Below are 15,051 nucleotides of genomic sequence, written 5' to 3' on the forward strand. Positions count from 1 at the left end.
GTTTTTCGAGAGATTCCACCACGCCGCTCTATACTTGTTACTAAATCTTCAGACAATAAATTTATTAAGAATACAACTCAATTATAAATGATTTTATAACCAATGAATATAATAATGTTTAATTATTTAAAGCTTTTTCCAAACGACTGTACCAAGTACCTCTAAAGTGAATTGATCTCAGTATTTCCATAGATAAGGCGTTTATGCGTGCACTTGGAACTATTGATTACAGTATCACCTATATATATTAGACTGTCTCGCGGAGCAAACGATCAGTGACACATAGTCGGCTCGTTCCGAATTAATCGATTAAAAATTCGTTTATAACGTAAAAATGATCGAGACCAATGTGCCCGCATTTGCTGAACTCAGTGAATTTGCAAGTTTGACCGTAAGTTTTTATTTTTATATAATTATACATTAAAACCTTTTTAAGTTGTTAAAAGATATGTCATTGTCTTAAGGAAGTATATTTCAATGTTTTTTTTTAAATGAAATAAATGATAAATATTTATGTATTATGTATTGGATATAATAATATTAATTGTAAATTTGTGCATTCCAATTATGTTCAGTGAATAAATTATTACTTCTGAGATAATATTAATATTTTCATTAGATTAAATAAAAATTGAATGCGTACAATTTAAAAAAATATGTATGTGTAGTATATACTACACGTGGAAATAAATTAAACTACATCCGTGCACCATGCACACATATATAAATTATAGTCCTTGTGCAGTGCGTTTGTGTGGCAATACATGAAAGCTATCTGTGCAATACGCAAGCATGTAGCAAAAATCAGCTACCCTAATCCACGTCATGATCAAATAAAATGAGAACCTGACCAACCGATCGAGAGTTATTATTTAGAATTATGTTATAATTAGTGCTCTTAAAATTAGAAATTTTCAAAAACCTCGTTGGTCTAGTTAGTTATAAGGCAGTTCCCAAGTTCCTGGATATTGGACAATTGGTTGGATTTTTCTGTAATATAGTTCTCAATACCAGTAATTTGGAAGTCATTTTAGACTATATTTATATATCATTTATAAGATATTTTCAATTTGGTGAAGACTTATTGTGAAAACCATTTAGTCAATATATACAAAACTTAAAAGCAGCTGCGCATCGCAGTTTCTCCCTTAAATTTAGACTATTAATTTAATGTTCTTCTAGGTTCTAAAACTACAATCCATCGTTATATAAAAAAATCAATACCAAAGATATAAACTGTTGGATGTAAGGAATGGTTTAGGTATATTTCTTACAGCGCCGTTGTCTTTGGGCCATTGTGACCAGTTACCATCAGGTGGCCCATTTGCTCGCCAGCCTACCGATATCATGAAAACAAAAAAAATGATTACTCTCAGATTATTCATAATTAATAAAATTCCAGGCCGGTGGTTCGGTGATCTTCGCAACCGACGATTTCTTCGCCCCATGCGAGAACATGCTACATGATACCGAACCAGTTTTCATAGCTGATAAGTACACTGAGTTTGGAAAATGGATGGATGGGTGGGAAACGAGGCGGAAAAGAATACCTGGCCATGATTGGTGCATTCTGAAACTTGCCACCAAGTGCGTGATTCGAGGTACTAAATATCATATATTTTTTTATTTTAATTGGTTTACCAACAACGTAACATTTGTATATATCAAATCAAATCAAATCAAATCAAATCAAAAATCTTTATTCAATATAGAAGTGTTTACACTTGCTTATTGATTGTCAAAAATCTACCACCGGTTCGGAATTTAGCACCTCGGACCTGAGAAGAACCGGCGAAAGAAACTCAGCGGGATATTTTTTTTTTTTACAGCTTTAAGCTTATAAACTACTTAAAATAAAATGATAAGTTAATTGTAGGTAAACATCGCATGCAATAAGGCATTAGATAAAAATCAACAATTAAGTACAATGAAAATATACCTACGCTAAGCCTTGTTATAAGAAACGTAAAAGAGAATAATTATTTAAAAATATACATTTAAATGGACAAAAAAAAACATGAAACCAAATATATATACTTTTATAGAGTAAAAGTCTAGTTTAAGCCACAAGGATTAATTTTCGGAATTCAGCAAGAGATTCATATTGAAGTATGTCAATCTAATGAAGTCAAAAGTAACGATAGAATAATAAAAAAATACGAAACGATCAATTAACAAATTCTATTTTTAAATAACTATTTAAAATGAATCAAAATATTTTTTTGAATTCTACAGCTTTCCTATTGCCATTTTGGTTGAATCACGTAGATACGTTTTCAATGATAAAAATCCTTTAATGATCTTTACGGTTTCCAAATGAAATGCCCAATTAATACATTTAAAGGTTCATCATGAAATTTGAATAAGGAACATTATTTTGAATTTGAGCTAAATTACAGAACTAGGGTTCTCCCCTAAACATTGTGACGCTAATAAATCACGATTTATTTTAGATCAACGGACGATAAAATGCCTCGGATTTTCATTGTAAACACGGACTCACTTTGTTACAAAATCACTGATAACATTTGGTTACCTGATTTATTTTGTTAAAAAAAAATCATACTGTTATTGTGAGTTAAAAGGCTATGAATACGACAAGAATCTTCATAACTTTAAGTGATGGTATTTTTTTTTTATTTTAACAACAAATCTGTTAAATTTAGATAAGAGCGTAACCAACATCGAATTAAGAATTAAGAAAATCTTTCTCTAACTTATTTTATTATTTGTGCATTTGAAGTACAACGCAAATGTACTACGTAACTTTCTTAACAAAATAATTACCCTTTGCTTGGATTTGGAATACATAGTAATTATAACAAGACTAACACCTCGAACTCCAATAAAATTTAGTTTTCTACACAACTGATCCTTGTATAATTCTAACTGAAGTGTTGTGAAATGCAAAATTAGTTTAACTATATTCTATAAGGCCTTAACTAGAAAAAAAATATATATACATATATTGTGCTCTGGAAAGGGCACATAGGAAATTAAAAGTAATTATTGAATCCCGCCTTGTAAACTTTATGCAACCGAATATTCGGTCTTCTTCTATCAAACGTCAAATTGCTAATGTCAGAAGGAGACAAATCAATGTTAACATATCCTCTCACTGTGCAACGTTTATTAGTAGGGACGAATATTTTACCATTTAGACTTGATAGCTTTATATTAAATTATATCTGTATTATGTATATGATTGAAATATTTATATATGTTATTGAAATAGTAGTACTCGTTTTAATTATAAATAATAATTACTTTAACCTGCCAGAAGTCAATAATACATATTGGTTTCAGTTGACACGGCGAAATTAAGCTTCGTGTTTTTTTTTTTTTAATTTTTGTTTTTTTGAATTTTAAAGTGTGCTCGATCATAACGTGTATATATTGAAAAAACGATTTTTTTTGTACAACGACAAATCTTATGAAATTCAAAAACCCTGATTTTTTCAAACTTATAACAGAAAACCACGGTACCTGATGTTAAGTTGTCACCACATCCCTTCGTCAATACACCACTTACCATAGGAATTGAGATGTTATGTTTCTTGTGCTTGTATTTTCACTAACTTACTCACCCTCCAAACCACAACAATTAAAATAAAATTAAAATAAACAAATACTACAATTCTAAATATTGGTGTTTGGCAGAAGAATATCTGATGAGTGGGTGGTTTATATGGGGTCGAACAAAGCCCTACTACCAACACACCAAGTTAAAATACGATATAATATATTTGATACTATGATATTTAGTACTTATTTATTATTTTGTTTCATAGGTCTTCTGGTTGATACAGCGTTCTTTACCGGAAACTACGCACCGAAATATTCCATTCAAGCTGCGTGTTTAACGCCTGAAGGTAAATATTAAACTGTAATATCTTATGTTTAATCAGCTGCGAAAAATATAAATGCCACTTTATTCAACCCCGCATTAAGTAGTGAAAGTAATACTTCTATTTTTTTAGATGATTTCGAATTAAGAAGCCAAATTATTAGAAATAATAATTACGCATAAGAAAACTAAAGACCACGTCAGCTGAAATAACGCTGAGTTTTTAAACTTTCATACAAAAGGGGTAGAGTAATAAGTTTATTTACTGGAACTGCCTCAGCCTTATGTTAAGAATGATTTTCAGAATTTATGTAAAAACTAAGAATTCAGAAATAATATTATAATATACGTAGATTATCTTACTGACATTTCAAATAATGAAGTCAACATTAATAAAGTCAAAATTAAAAAAAAAAAATTGTAATATAAAATAAACATTATATATTAACAAATCGAAAATATTTGAAATATTTTTATATCAATATAAATAGTTAAATAGACATAAATAAAAAAAAAAACAATGAACAGTATTGACAAAACTAACTGTGTTGAATCAGTTTATTATTGGATTGAAACACAATACGATCTGTCAACACCGATTCATTAATTGTATTTATCATAACAGTATAAAAGATCACTTCACTGTTGGTTTCCCATCGGTGGGCAAATAACTTGACGTACGTTGAATAGAGAATGACATTTTTCTTTATTTGAATAATTGCAAAATAAGCTATTTAAAACTAAACCGTTGAAAGCTGAATGTTATAAGGTTTATTTTTAATGTGATATATTACTTTTAATCGTGAGATTATTGGATTAACTTCATATTTTATTTAAAACGTTACACTTAAAGTTTAATCAGTAGCTGTCATCAGAAATGTTTATCGCTTCTGCACGCGAATTTCTAAGGAAAGTAACTCGGATGTATAAATCGCACTGCATATAAAATTTATTTTATCACTAAAATATATAATACTAATTCACGTTTAATATTTTTAAAAAAAAGATTCGTTTTGCTAAATAAAAATTGTACTGATCCTACTTGGTGGTACCACTTAATTTTCTACCGCAAAGCAGCAATATTTAGTATTGTTTTCTGGTTTGAAGGGTGAGTGAGCCAGGATTAATACAAGGGACGTAACCTCTTAGTTCCCTAGATTGAAGGCGATTTGGTGATATGAGAAGTTATTCGCATTACTTCTGGTATTCATGTCTATGGGCAATGATGACCACTTACCGTCAGGACGATTTGCCAGTCCGCCTACCTACTATGCGTTACAACTTCATGCATACAAAATACAAAGTAATTTTAATATTAAAAAATATATATATATAATAATTTCTAAACAATATTCGATTCTAATATAATAGAAATCACGTAAAAAAAACTTTTTAAAAAAAATTTCGAAATCCGTTTCACCGAACTGATGGCCAATGATTTGGAATTTATCCTAACATTGTCCGAAGCACTAAACGTCGACACACCGCTAATTATTTACTGTAATTACAGAAGAAGCATTATTGCCGGGAAGGGACACGCAAATGGGGGCAGCGTGCAGTGAATGTGACTTGAAACGGGTAGAACAGCTTAAGTCTGACAAATGGGAGGAAATCGTCCCCATAACGGCGTTGCGACCCGGCTATGAAGAGTCCAGAATGAACTATCAGAAGGTATTTTTCTTCTATTTATTTAACCATCGACAGCTTTGGGAATTTAGTATATGAGCCGTAGTATATAATTATATAAGTCTGGAATTATACATACAATTAAAAAAAAAAAAATTGTTACGTAAAATTGTAGAATATTCTAGAAAAATATTTGAATATACAAATAAAGTCGAATTCTTAAATTACCCATACTTTTTCGTAACTACATAGCAGCTTTAAAATTACATTCATAAATTTATTTCTAAGTATGAACGACTAACCTGACCTTCAACAAGACACGTAAGCTAAAAATTAAAATTTTAATTATTTTCAATATATATGAAATATTTATTTTTAGGTACTATGCGATGAAGCGTGGAGATACATAAGAGTGAATATTTATCCCGATGGAGGTATCGCTAGACTGAGGGTTTACGGTGAAGCGAAGCCAGAGGCGCCCCCTGCTAGCCAACTGGTCGATCTGGCTTCAATGTTATCAGGAACTACTTGCATAGGTAAAATTAATACCCAAATTTTCATTGTAGTATTATTTTATCAACATGTTAAAACATATTTTATGAAAACAAAAGTCATATAATATTTCCTGGTAGGGCTTTGTGCAACCGTCTAGGTAACTACCCAATTATCATATTATATAAACCACGAATAGCTATACATACGTATAGTCGTTCTGGTTATATGTTCTGGTTTGAAGTATGAGTGCGCCAGTGTTACAACAGGCACAAGGGACATATCGTCTTCACTCCCAAGCTTGGCGGCCCATTGGCGATGTAGAGAATAATGGCCCCAATATCAAATCTAACCACTCATCCAATCAGGTGGTCAATTAGTCCGCGTACCTATACTTAAAAAACGATCATGTTATAATCGCTTTCACTAAAATATATAACAAAAACATTCAAAAAAATAAAACAATTATCAAATTTAATAATAAACATAATAATTTTCTCCGAATTCTTAAAATACAAATAAAGAATTCCAAATAGTAATCTCACAGCACAAAAACAAGTTCAAAATTTTAGAATTGTATTTACGTGGAGAAATTCGTGCGGTTTAGATATGCGGTAACTAATAGTATCGCGTCCACAAATTCTATCCCACGGCGATCCAAACGAATTGCTGCAATTTCACAAGCTGCACTCCTTAAGACGCCCCTTTGTCACGATAGCATTTATGCATCTAAAATGTGAATCGTCCCTGAAGCGAGCCTCGAACAAGTTAACAAACTTAAATAACGAGATCTTCTCTAATGAATCTGGATCTTATTAAATATTATGTTTATACTAAATTGAATTGTTTTAGTATTTAACATCATATACAGCGAATGCATTATTGAAATACATAGATACGTATATACTAATTTTATAAATTCGAAAGTAACTCTAGTTTGTCTGCTCGTTAAGTTTTCACAGCTGAACCGAATTTGATGAAATTTGATATGAGGGAAGCTTGAACCTCAAGTAAGGTTTCTTTAACACCTACAACCGACCTCCTTTACACGCAACCAAAATCACTTGCAAAACTTGTAATTTATAATATATACATAATTATTTTCTCTATGAACATACAGATGTATTATACATATAAAAAATATTTTAGGTATGTTAGTCCACTACGAGTTCCTACGAATCGTTCTGTATACGCCCAAGAAAATTTCTTAACCAAAATAATAAGAAAACAAGATATTTTTCTTTGTATGCTTCTCATTCCATATACACTTTTTTATGTTTGCCCCTGTTCTACAACACAACACTTCTTTTATAGGTTATTCCAATGCACACTATGGTCATCCTAGAAATATTATAAAACCCAGTAAAGGAGACACGATGGCTGATGGCTGGGAGACAGCCAGGCGTCTGGACAGACCTGAAGTTCTCGAAGCTACGGATGACGGCACGTTGATAGTAACAGGTATGCACGCCTTAAAAAATACACTTATGAAGATATGAGATAATTTTATTTAATCTTCTTTGATCTAATTATCTATTGAAAATGCACTATTCCATATGAAATACCTAGAAATCCGAAATAGTTAACTTGAATTGATTTCAAATTGTAATTGTTAATTTTGTTTGCAGGAGAAGAATGGGCAGTTTTCAAATTAGGTTTCTGTGGAAGAATAAAAAACATATGTGTAGATACAGCACATTTCAAAGGCAACTTCCCTGATTCCATAAAAGTCGAGGGAGCTTTACTAGATAAGGAATGGTCACATACAAAATCAACCAAATGGTACAACATTTTGAAACAAAGCAAGGTAAATGAAGTTATATTGGTAAAAGGTTCACTTGGTGGTAGAGCTGTGTGGAAGTCTGTCTGGGTATCAACGAATGGATCCCATCATATATTCTACCGCTAAAGAGCAATACTTAGTATTTTTGTGTTCTAGTTTGAAGAGTGAGTAAGCCAGTGTTACTACAGGCACAAGGGACATAACATCTTAGTTTCCAAGTTGGGTGGCGAATTGGGGATGGAATGGTTAATACATACATCACCATTGACTATGGATGGTGACCACTTCCCATCAGGTGGCTCATTTGCCTGTCCCCCAAAATCACAAAAGACTGAATTTATCAAAATACTTTAATTTAAATGTAAATGCAATTGGGGCGCTTATCCTTTAACCAAATAAAAAGGTTAAAGGACAGTTGCCCGAATAGCATCACGGTCTTCCGTGATGCCGCCAATAGTTTCCTCTTTTTTATTACGATGCATATTTTTATTCAAATCAATCCTCACTGATATCATAAATGTGAAAGTAAGTTTGTTTATTTGATACGCTTTCCAGTTTTAACTATTCAACCAATAATTATGAAATATTGCATACATATTATTAACAGGTCATAAAAGGATATAAAATACATAATATCGACGAAAAAAATTTAAATTACTTTTCTAAAAGTAACAATTCATTACACGTGATTCTATTGAATTTATTTTAAGTTTTATTATTCTCTTCCAGCTCTCAGCGAACAAAGAACATTGGTTCTCGTGCAACTCTGACGCTATCACGCATATCAGAGTCACAATGGCGCCTGATGGTGGAATTAGCAGAATAAGAACGTTTGGCCACGTTGAACCGACTATCCTTTGATTTTTTAATGCTAAAGCGTTTTTTATTTTTTAATCTGAAAATATCGCACTTAGGGATTACTGAAATGGTCGAGTTACATGCAACAATTAATTGCGCAAACTGTTTGCACAATCAAACTAAAAATGCAAAGCGATATAAAACTGTCAAACGCCTAAACTTTACGACACTGCATATGTATTAATATTATTTGTAGTTTGATAGTATTTACTGAGCAAACATTGTAAAATTTTCAACTGTTTAAATGTTCTTCGCGATTGAGTTATTATGATTGTCAATAAACCCAATTAATTGTGATATTATTTATGTTAAATTTTAAGTGATCTTATTGTGCAATGTATTTTTTTGAATTAAGTTAAGTTAAGTGTAATTTTATTGTCGATTTAATTTAAATAATAGTTTTATGTTCACTGAAAGTATTATTAATTATTAATAAATGATAAATATATTATAAAGTTCTTTTTTCGATTAACACTACTCATGGGCGTTAACATTACATAATATTAACTGTATTAGAGATACGGCTTCTCCTATGTATAAGAGGAAATAAGGAAATCGTTAATTACTCTCCTAAATCAAATGATAAATACAATTATTATTAACAACATCAAATAAAAAAAAAATTTTTGATTTTAGGTGCACACCACACTTAAATTAAAATTGGGATATCGTTTGGTGATAACACTTTTAAAATAAAGTAAATTAAAATTATAAATAAAATTCATCAAATAAATGTAAAGGGATACAATTATAACAGGTAATATAAAATTTTATCAAAAAAAATAGTTGTTTTATTTTGTTTTTTCAAATATAAATGGAACAAAATAAGTATTAAAAACATTTTTTTGTTAGTATTCCCAACAAAAAAATATTCGAAATCGTTGATTTCATTAATGACTGAATGATGTGAAAAAACATACAGACATATCTCGTTTTGGTGTCAACAACAATAAAAAAAAAATCAACGTCACCATTATTGGCACTTTAAGGAGTACTCGTATTAACCATACCTTACACCGTCGATACTGTTATAAAACTGGACCAACTGATTTGGAATCAATATATAATAATGATAAACGAAATTAGTTTATTAATTTCTATGAAATAATCATATTTCGTAATTAACCAAAGAAATTTATAATGGGAACAATTCTATTATTTTTCAAAGTTTCCTTATAACCTTGATTTATTTTATTTTGTGCTTCTATGCATATTCTCAGTATGGCTTACAAACTTCGCCGGTAAGCAAAAAATCCCTTGATCCTTCCTCTGTTACTTCTCGTAAACGAGACCACAAACACACTTCGCATATATAATATTAATTATAATAACAAAGTACGATAAGATCTATTATATCCGTACCCTCTCCCTTCCTTTGTCAGCAAAAGTAAGAAAAATATGAATGCTCCCCCCTAAGCCTGCGTAATACTTGAATGACCCCTTTATAGGCTTTTATTCATCTCGTATATGTAGGAATTTGTATTTTAGATTAATACACTTTGATATCGTCTAACCGATCAACATTAAACTACTCCCTTATACTAATACTTGTATAAATAATAAAGCATAAATATATTTTTATAATGTATGAAATCTTTGTCTGTGAGTCTTTCCTTACGTCTTTTGGATTATAAGAATTATTGTGTTGGAACGAGTGTTCGCGCTTATGTTTGCACTACCGTCTTTAAGTTAAAGACACACGGGACCGGGTCTAGCGCCCTCCCCACGGCCCCAGAAGGCTGATATTATATAAATATATTCGGTTATACTACATTTTTTACATTACATTAACAGCCTGTAAATTTCTCACTGCTGGTCTAAGGCCTCCTCTCCCTTTGAGGAGAATGTTTGGAGCATATTCAACCTCGCTGCTCCAATGCGGGTTGGTGGAATACACATGTGGCAGAATTTCGTTGAAATTAGACACATGCAGGTTTCCTCACGATGTTTTCCTTCACCGCCGAGCACGAGATCAATTATAAACACAAATTAAGCACGTGAAAATTCAGTAATGCTTGCCTGGATTTGAACCCGCAATCATAGGTTAAGATGCACGCGGTCTAACCACTGGGTCATCTCGGCTTATATATTATATACTACATAGCCCAACAAAAGATTGAGAGAGTAAATGACACAACAATGAGGGGTAATAATAACACAGGTCAAGTGTCAGTCTGGTTCTCGTTATATATGCTGATTCGATAACACGAAAGCTTGTATTGTGAATCCTCATTGAGCGAGTTCGACTGGTACTTGGTCCTTCCTTCCTATACTTGGCCGCCATATTCTGGTATAACATAAATAATACATAATCAGCCTGTAAATTTCCCACTGCTGGGCTAAGGCCTCCTCTCCCGTTGAGGAGAAGGTATGGAGCATATTCCACCATGCTGCTCCAATGCGGGTTGGTGGAATACACATGTGGCAGAATTTCGTTGAAATTAGACACATGCAGGTTTCCTCACGATGTTTTCCTTCACCGCCGAGCACGAGATGAATTATAAACAAATTAAGCACATGTAAATTCAGTGGTGCCTGCCTGGGTTTGAACCCGAAATCATCGGTTAAGATGCACGCATTCTAACCACTGGGCCATCTCGGCTTCATTCATTCTGGTATAATCGTGTCAAAATCCATCAAAAGGACGATCATTAGAAATACGTTGTCACTGTCTTAACTCTATTCGAAGCAATTTAAATGCAACTCGTGGCTCGTGTTTTGTTCTATAAACAGGGTCACAGAACCAGACACGAGCTGTGGAACAGACCTAGAATAACCAGACGCAACTGACACTAAACCGGTTGAATTCTGATCAGAATGTTAGAGGTCGAGATGGGGTTAAGTCAAGTCTGATAAAAGACACGCGTTTCTATCTTGATACCTAGAATTCAATGTAGTTGTTAATTAAATATTTGTCGCAACATTATTGTATTTAAAATAATTATATATATATTGCAGCCGTTACTGAGGTTAAAGTTCTCTGAATTCGATAAGAAAGAAATTAAGATTCACTCACTGGCACGTGCTTTGAAAACACATTTTTAATATACCATTTTTTTTTTCAATTATAATAAATTTTTCATATGTATCTCTGTACCGTAGTGTGTTTTGTAATAAATCTACATAATACCTATCTAAAATGAAAACACCTACCTACTGCTAAGCTAATTGGGCTTTTATTTTGAAGACAAGAAACCTTTCTTCTGAATCTTATTTCAACACTGCTCCGATGCGAGGTACACATGATTTGAGGGCGATTTTCATCCGCTTCTTTCACGATATTATAATACAGTGTTTTCACTTAAAAACGTATTAAGCATTTGAAAATTAACTCTTGTTCGTCTGGGTTTGAACTCGCTTAACTACCGGTTAAGATTTACAAGTTAAATCCACTGAGTCATCTTAGGTGATTAATTATAATTTACTTAGTTCAGAATATTTGTTTCTATTTATAAGTATCATTTCATACTAAACGTGCTTGTCAATTTTAATTTAATCCCTTAACCACTGCCTATGAAGACGATTCAAAGAAATACAAGGACGTACGAATCTGAATAGTGCCGTACGTTTTAATGAGGCACCTGCCATTCTATGTAATACCATTTAAACTATATGAAAGACATGTTCTTTCTGTAAAATATGCCAGTAATTGGAAAGAAATTTGCTAAAGTTGGAAAATACTTGGAAACTGGTTATAACCAGTTTCCAAGTATTTTTCGGTAATAGAGAAAGATTATTTCTTATTTATTCCTGTTTATCCTCATATCGATTATATATATATATATATATTTTATATTTACATTAAATTCAATCGAATATTCAACAAGAATCGAATCATTCGATTAAATTGTTAATTAAAAAATAAAAATTGATATGTTTTAAAAATAGAATTGTTTATATAAAAGACTAAACTAAGGGAGTTTTGTTAAGCGTATCCACCAAATCAAGTACGTAGTTTTCCATGAACAACATTAACAAACGAACCGTAATCTTATTTTCAAAGACAGCATAAAACTCTCAGTCAGTCTAAGCGTCCGTTGCTGCCTATTAATAAGGTAACGGCAAACGAAGATGAAGTTAGTTGTTCGCGTACGATTACAGTATATAATACTAGTTGGTACACGCGGCTTTATTCGCTTTCGTGTTAGGAGTCGGTCGTCAAGTGTTAGTATAAAAAGTCTATGTCCTTCCTTGGGGTTAAGTTTTCTTCATATCAAATTTCATGAAATTCAGTTCAGTAGTTTACCCGTAAAAGCAAAACAGACTGACAGATAGAGCTACTTTCGCATTTATAATATTAGTATATAATTTTTTTTTTTTTATGTCATAGGTGGCAAACGAGCATGAGGCTCACCTGATGGAAAGTGACTACCACCGCCCATGGACATCTGCAACACCGGGGGGCTTGCAGGTGCGTTGCCGGCCTTTCAGGAAAGAGTACGCTCTTTTCTTGAAGGTTCCCAAGTCGTATCGGTTCGGATAAACCGTCGGCGAAAGCTATAAAATTATAGATTATATCGTTTATTCGAGCCATTCCGATGGTTTAACATTCATGTTATTGAGGCAGGTCTTATTAATTAGGATAGAATTATCTCATAGTATAGAATTATAGATTATATTGTTTATTCGAGCCATTCCGATGGTTTAACCTTCATGTTATTGAGGCAGGTCTTACTACTTAGGATATAATTATCTCATACCGTTTTCAATGAATTCGAGATAAAGAATGTTTATAAAAATGTTAACGACTTATGCTTTTTGTGACTTCTTTTATTTTTCAATGACGTGATAACCTCACGATTTCGGTTATTTAAGCTGCGTTACATTCGTAGAGATTTGAGAAAACTCATGTGATTCTTTTATTGAAATGATTTCCACTAAAGATCACTTTACTGACGCAAACATCCCGTAACATAAACTAACTAGGTCTGGATTTTATTCGTATTCCATCCTTATTACATTTAATAACACGTCAATTTAAAGCATATTATTCTATACTTATATTGTAAAAGCGAAATGAACGCTGTCTGTCTGTTGATCTTAAACGGCCAAAACTCTAAACCGAATTTGATGTACGAAGCAAGCTTGAACTCCAAGAAAAGACATAGGTTACTTATTCATGCATAAAACCTGACGATAAGTCCTAAAATGCAAGCAAATCCGCGAGCGACAAGTGGGCTTACAATTATTTTAAACTATCGTATTTCCTATTGCAATTTCATTTAATTTATCGAATCTATCCAAACAACCAAAATTTGTTAAACATAAATATATTCTGCTAATTAGATATCTTATTTTATATTTGGGAACCTATCAGGGAACTACAGCTTAATTTTTTTTTCTTTTATGTTACCGGTAGGTGGACAAGCAAATGGACCACCTGATGGTAAGTGGTCACCACCGCCCATAGACAATGGCGCTGTAAGAAATATTAACCTTCCCTTCCATTACCTATGCCCCACCAACCTTGAGAACTAAGATGTTATGTCCCTTGTGTCTGTAGTTACACTGGCTCACTCACCCTTCAAACCGGAACACAAAAATACTGAGTATTGCTGTTTGGCAGTAGAATATCTGATGAGTGGGTGGTACCTACCCAGACGGGCTCGCACAAAGCCACCACCACCAATTAATACATATTTTTATTTCAAATTTATTAAAGTACTTGTATCAAGTTCAAATCTCGTCACGTATTGTAAATAATTCAAGTCAGTTTTTGCTCGAATTAATTTGTATAAAAAAGTTTCAACTGTTTTTGTTATATGATAAACTCCCATTCCAAAATGTTTACGCTCGGATTACTTGGAGTGCCTTGTTAAACGTTAAAACGTAAATTGTAACAATAATGTTTTACGTCATCAGAAAACAATATCAGTTTAACAAGATATAGTAAAGCGAGGTTTAATAATAAGAAAAAAAAAACTACTGAATAAGTATGGCTGTTTCGGGACGCCCAGCTGATGTATCAAAATAAAAACATTATTTCATTCATTACATTTTTTTTTCCTTTCAATAATGATTTATAGCAACAAGTATACGCCACATGCACACGTAAAGATCATACCGTTCGCTGTCACGGTGTTCTAGCCGGTTGAAATATCTCAAGGTTCGTCAAATGTCAATATATGTTTCAGACTGACGGTGAGACGAGACGGTGAATATATGTTACATAATGGTTAAATCTCATTAAACGACCAGAAATAATATATTCTATTTATTTAGCCTTTGATACAATTTAAATTATCAAGGTCACTGGTGTGGGATGCCATATGTATTTACACGTACAAACAAGCGTTGCATGTGTTGACTGTGTGTGAGAAGCATTAGTTTCATACTGTGCCGTTTGGATTGAAAATAAACAGTGTCAGAGGCACGTTCTATATTCAAAGATATCTCGCAACTGCTTATCAAGTTGACAATAGACTGACCAGCTGGCATTATCTCG

General features: G+C 32.3%; 1 protein-coding gene across 1 annotated transcript; it reads left to right on the top strand.

Annotated features, from left to right (window-relative positions):
- The first annotated feature begins 204 nt into the window (after nt 1–204).
- On the top strand, nt 205–8,773 carry LOC113392176 (allantoicase-like). The gene is made up of 8 exons (XM_026628461.2): nt 205–391; nt 1,403–1,601; nt 3,792–3,872; nt 5,358–5,518; nt 5,853–6,009; nt 7,280–7,426; nt 7,594–7,772; nt 8,478–8,773. Exons 1-8 carry the CDS (start codon nt 335–337, stop codon nt 8,607–8,609), a joined length of 1,113 nt encoding a protein of 370 aa, XP_026484246.2. The 5' UTR covers nt 205–334; the 3' UTR covers nt 8,610–8,773.
- Nucleotides 8,774–15,051: the final 6,278 nt, after the last annotated feature.

Source organism: Vanessa tameamea, chromosome 7 (genome assembly GCF_037043105.1).
Source record: "Vanessa tameamea isolate UH-Manoa-2023 chromosome 7, ilVanTame1 primary haplotype, whole genome shotgun sequence".
NCBI lineage: Eukaryota > Metazoa > Arthropoda > Insecta > Lepidoptera > Nymphalidae > Vanessa > Vanessa tameamea.

Coding starts and splice junctions, on each gene's coding strand:
- LOC113392176 (XM_026628461.2), top strand. CDS start 335: ATGATCGAGACCAATGTGCCCGCATTTGCTGAACTCAGTGAATTTGCA. Junction 1,602..3,791: donor CACCAAGTGCGTGATTCGAG/GTACTAAATATC, acceptor TTTGTTTCATAG/GTCTTCTGGTTGATACAGCG. Junction 5,519..5,852: donor CCAGAATGAACTATCAGAAG/GTATTTTTCTTC, acceptor ATTTATTTTTAG/GTACTATGCGATGAAGCGTG.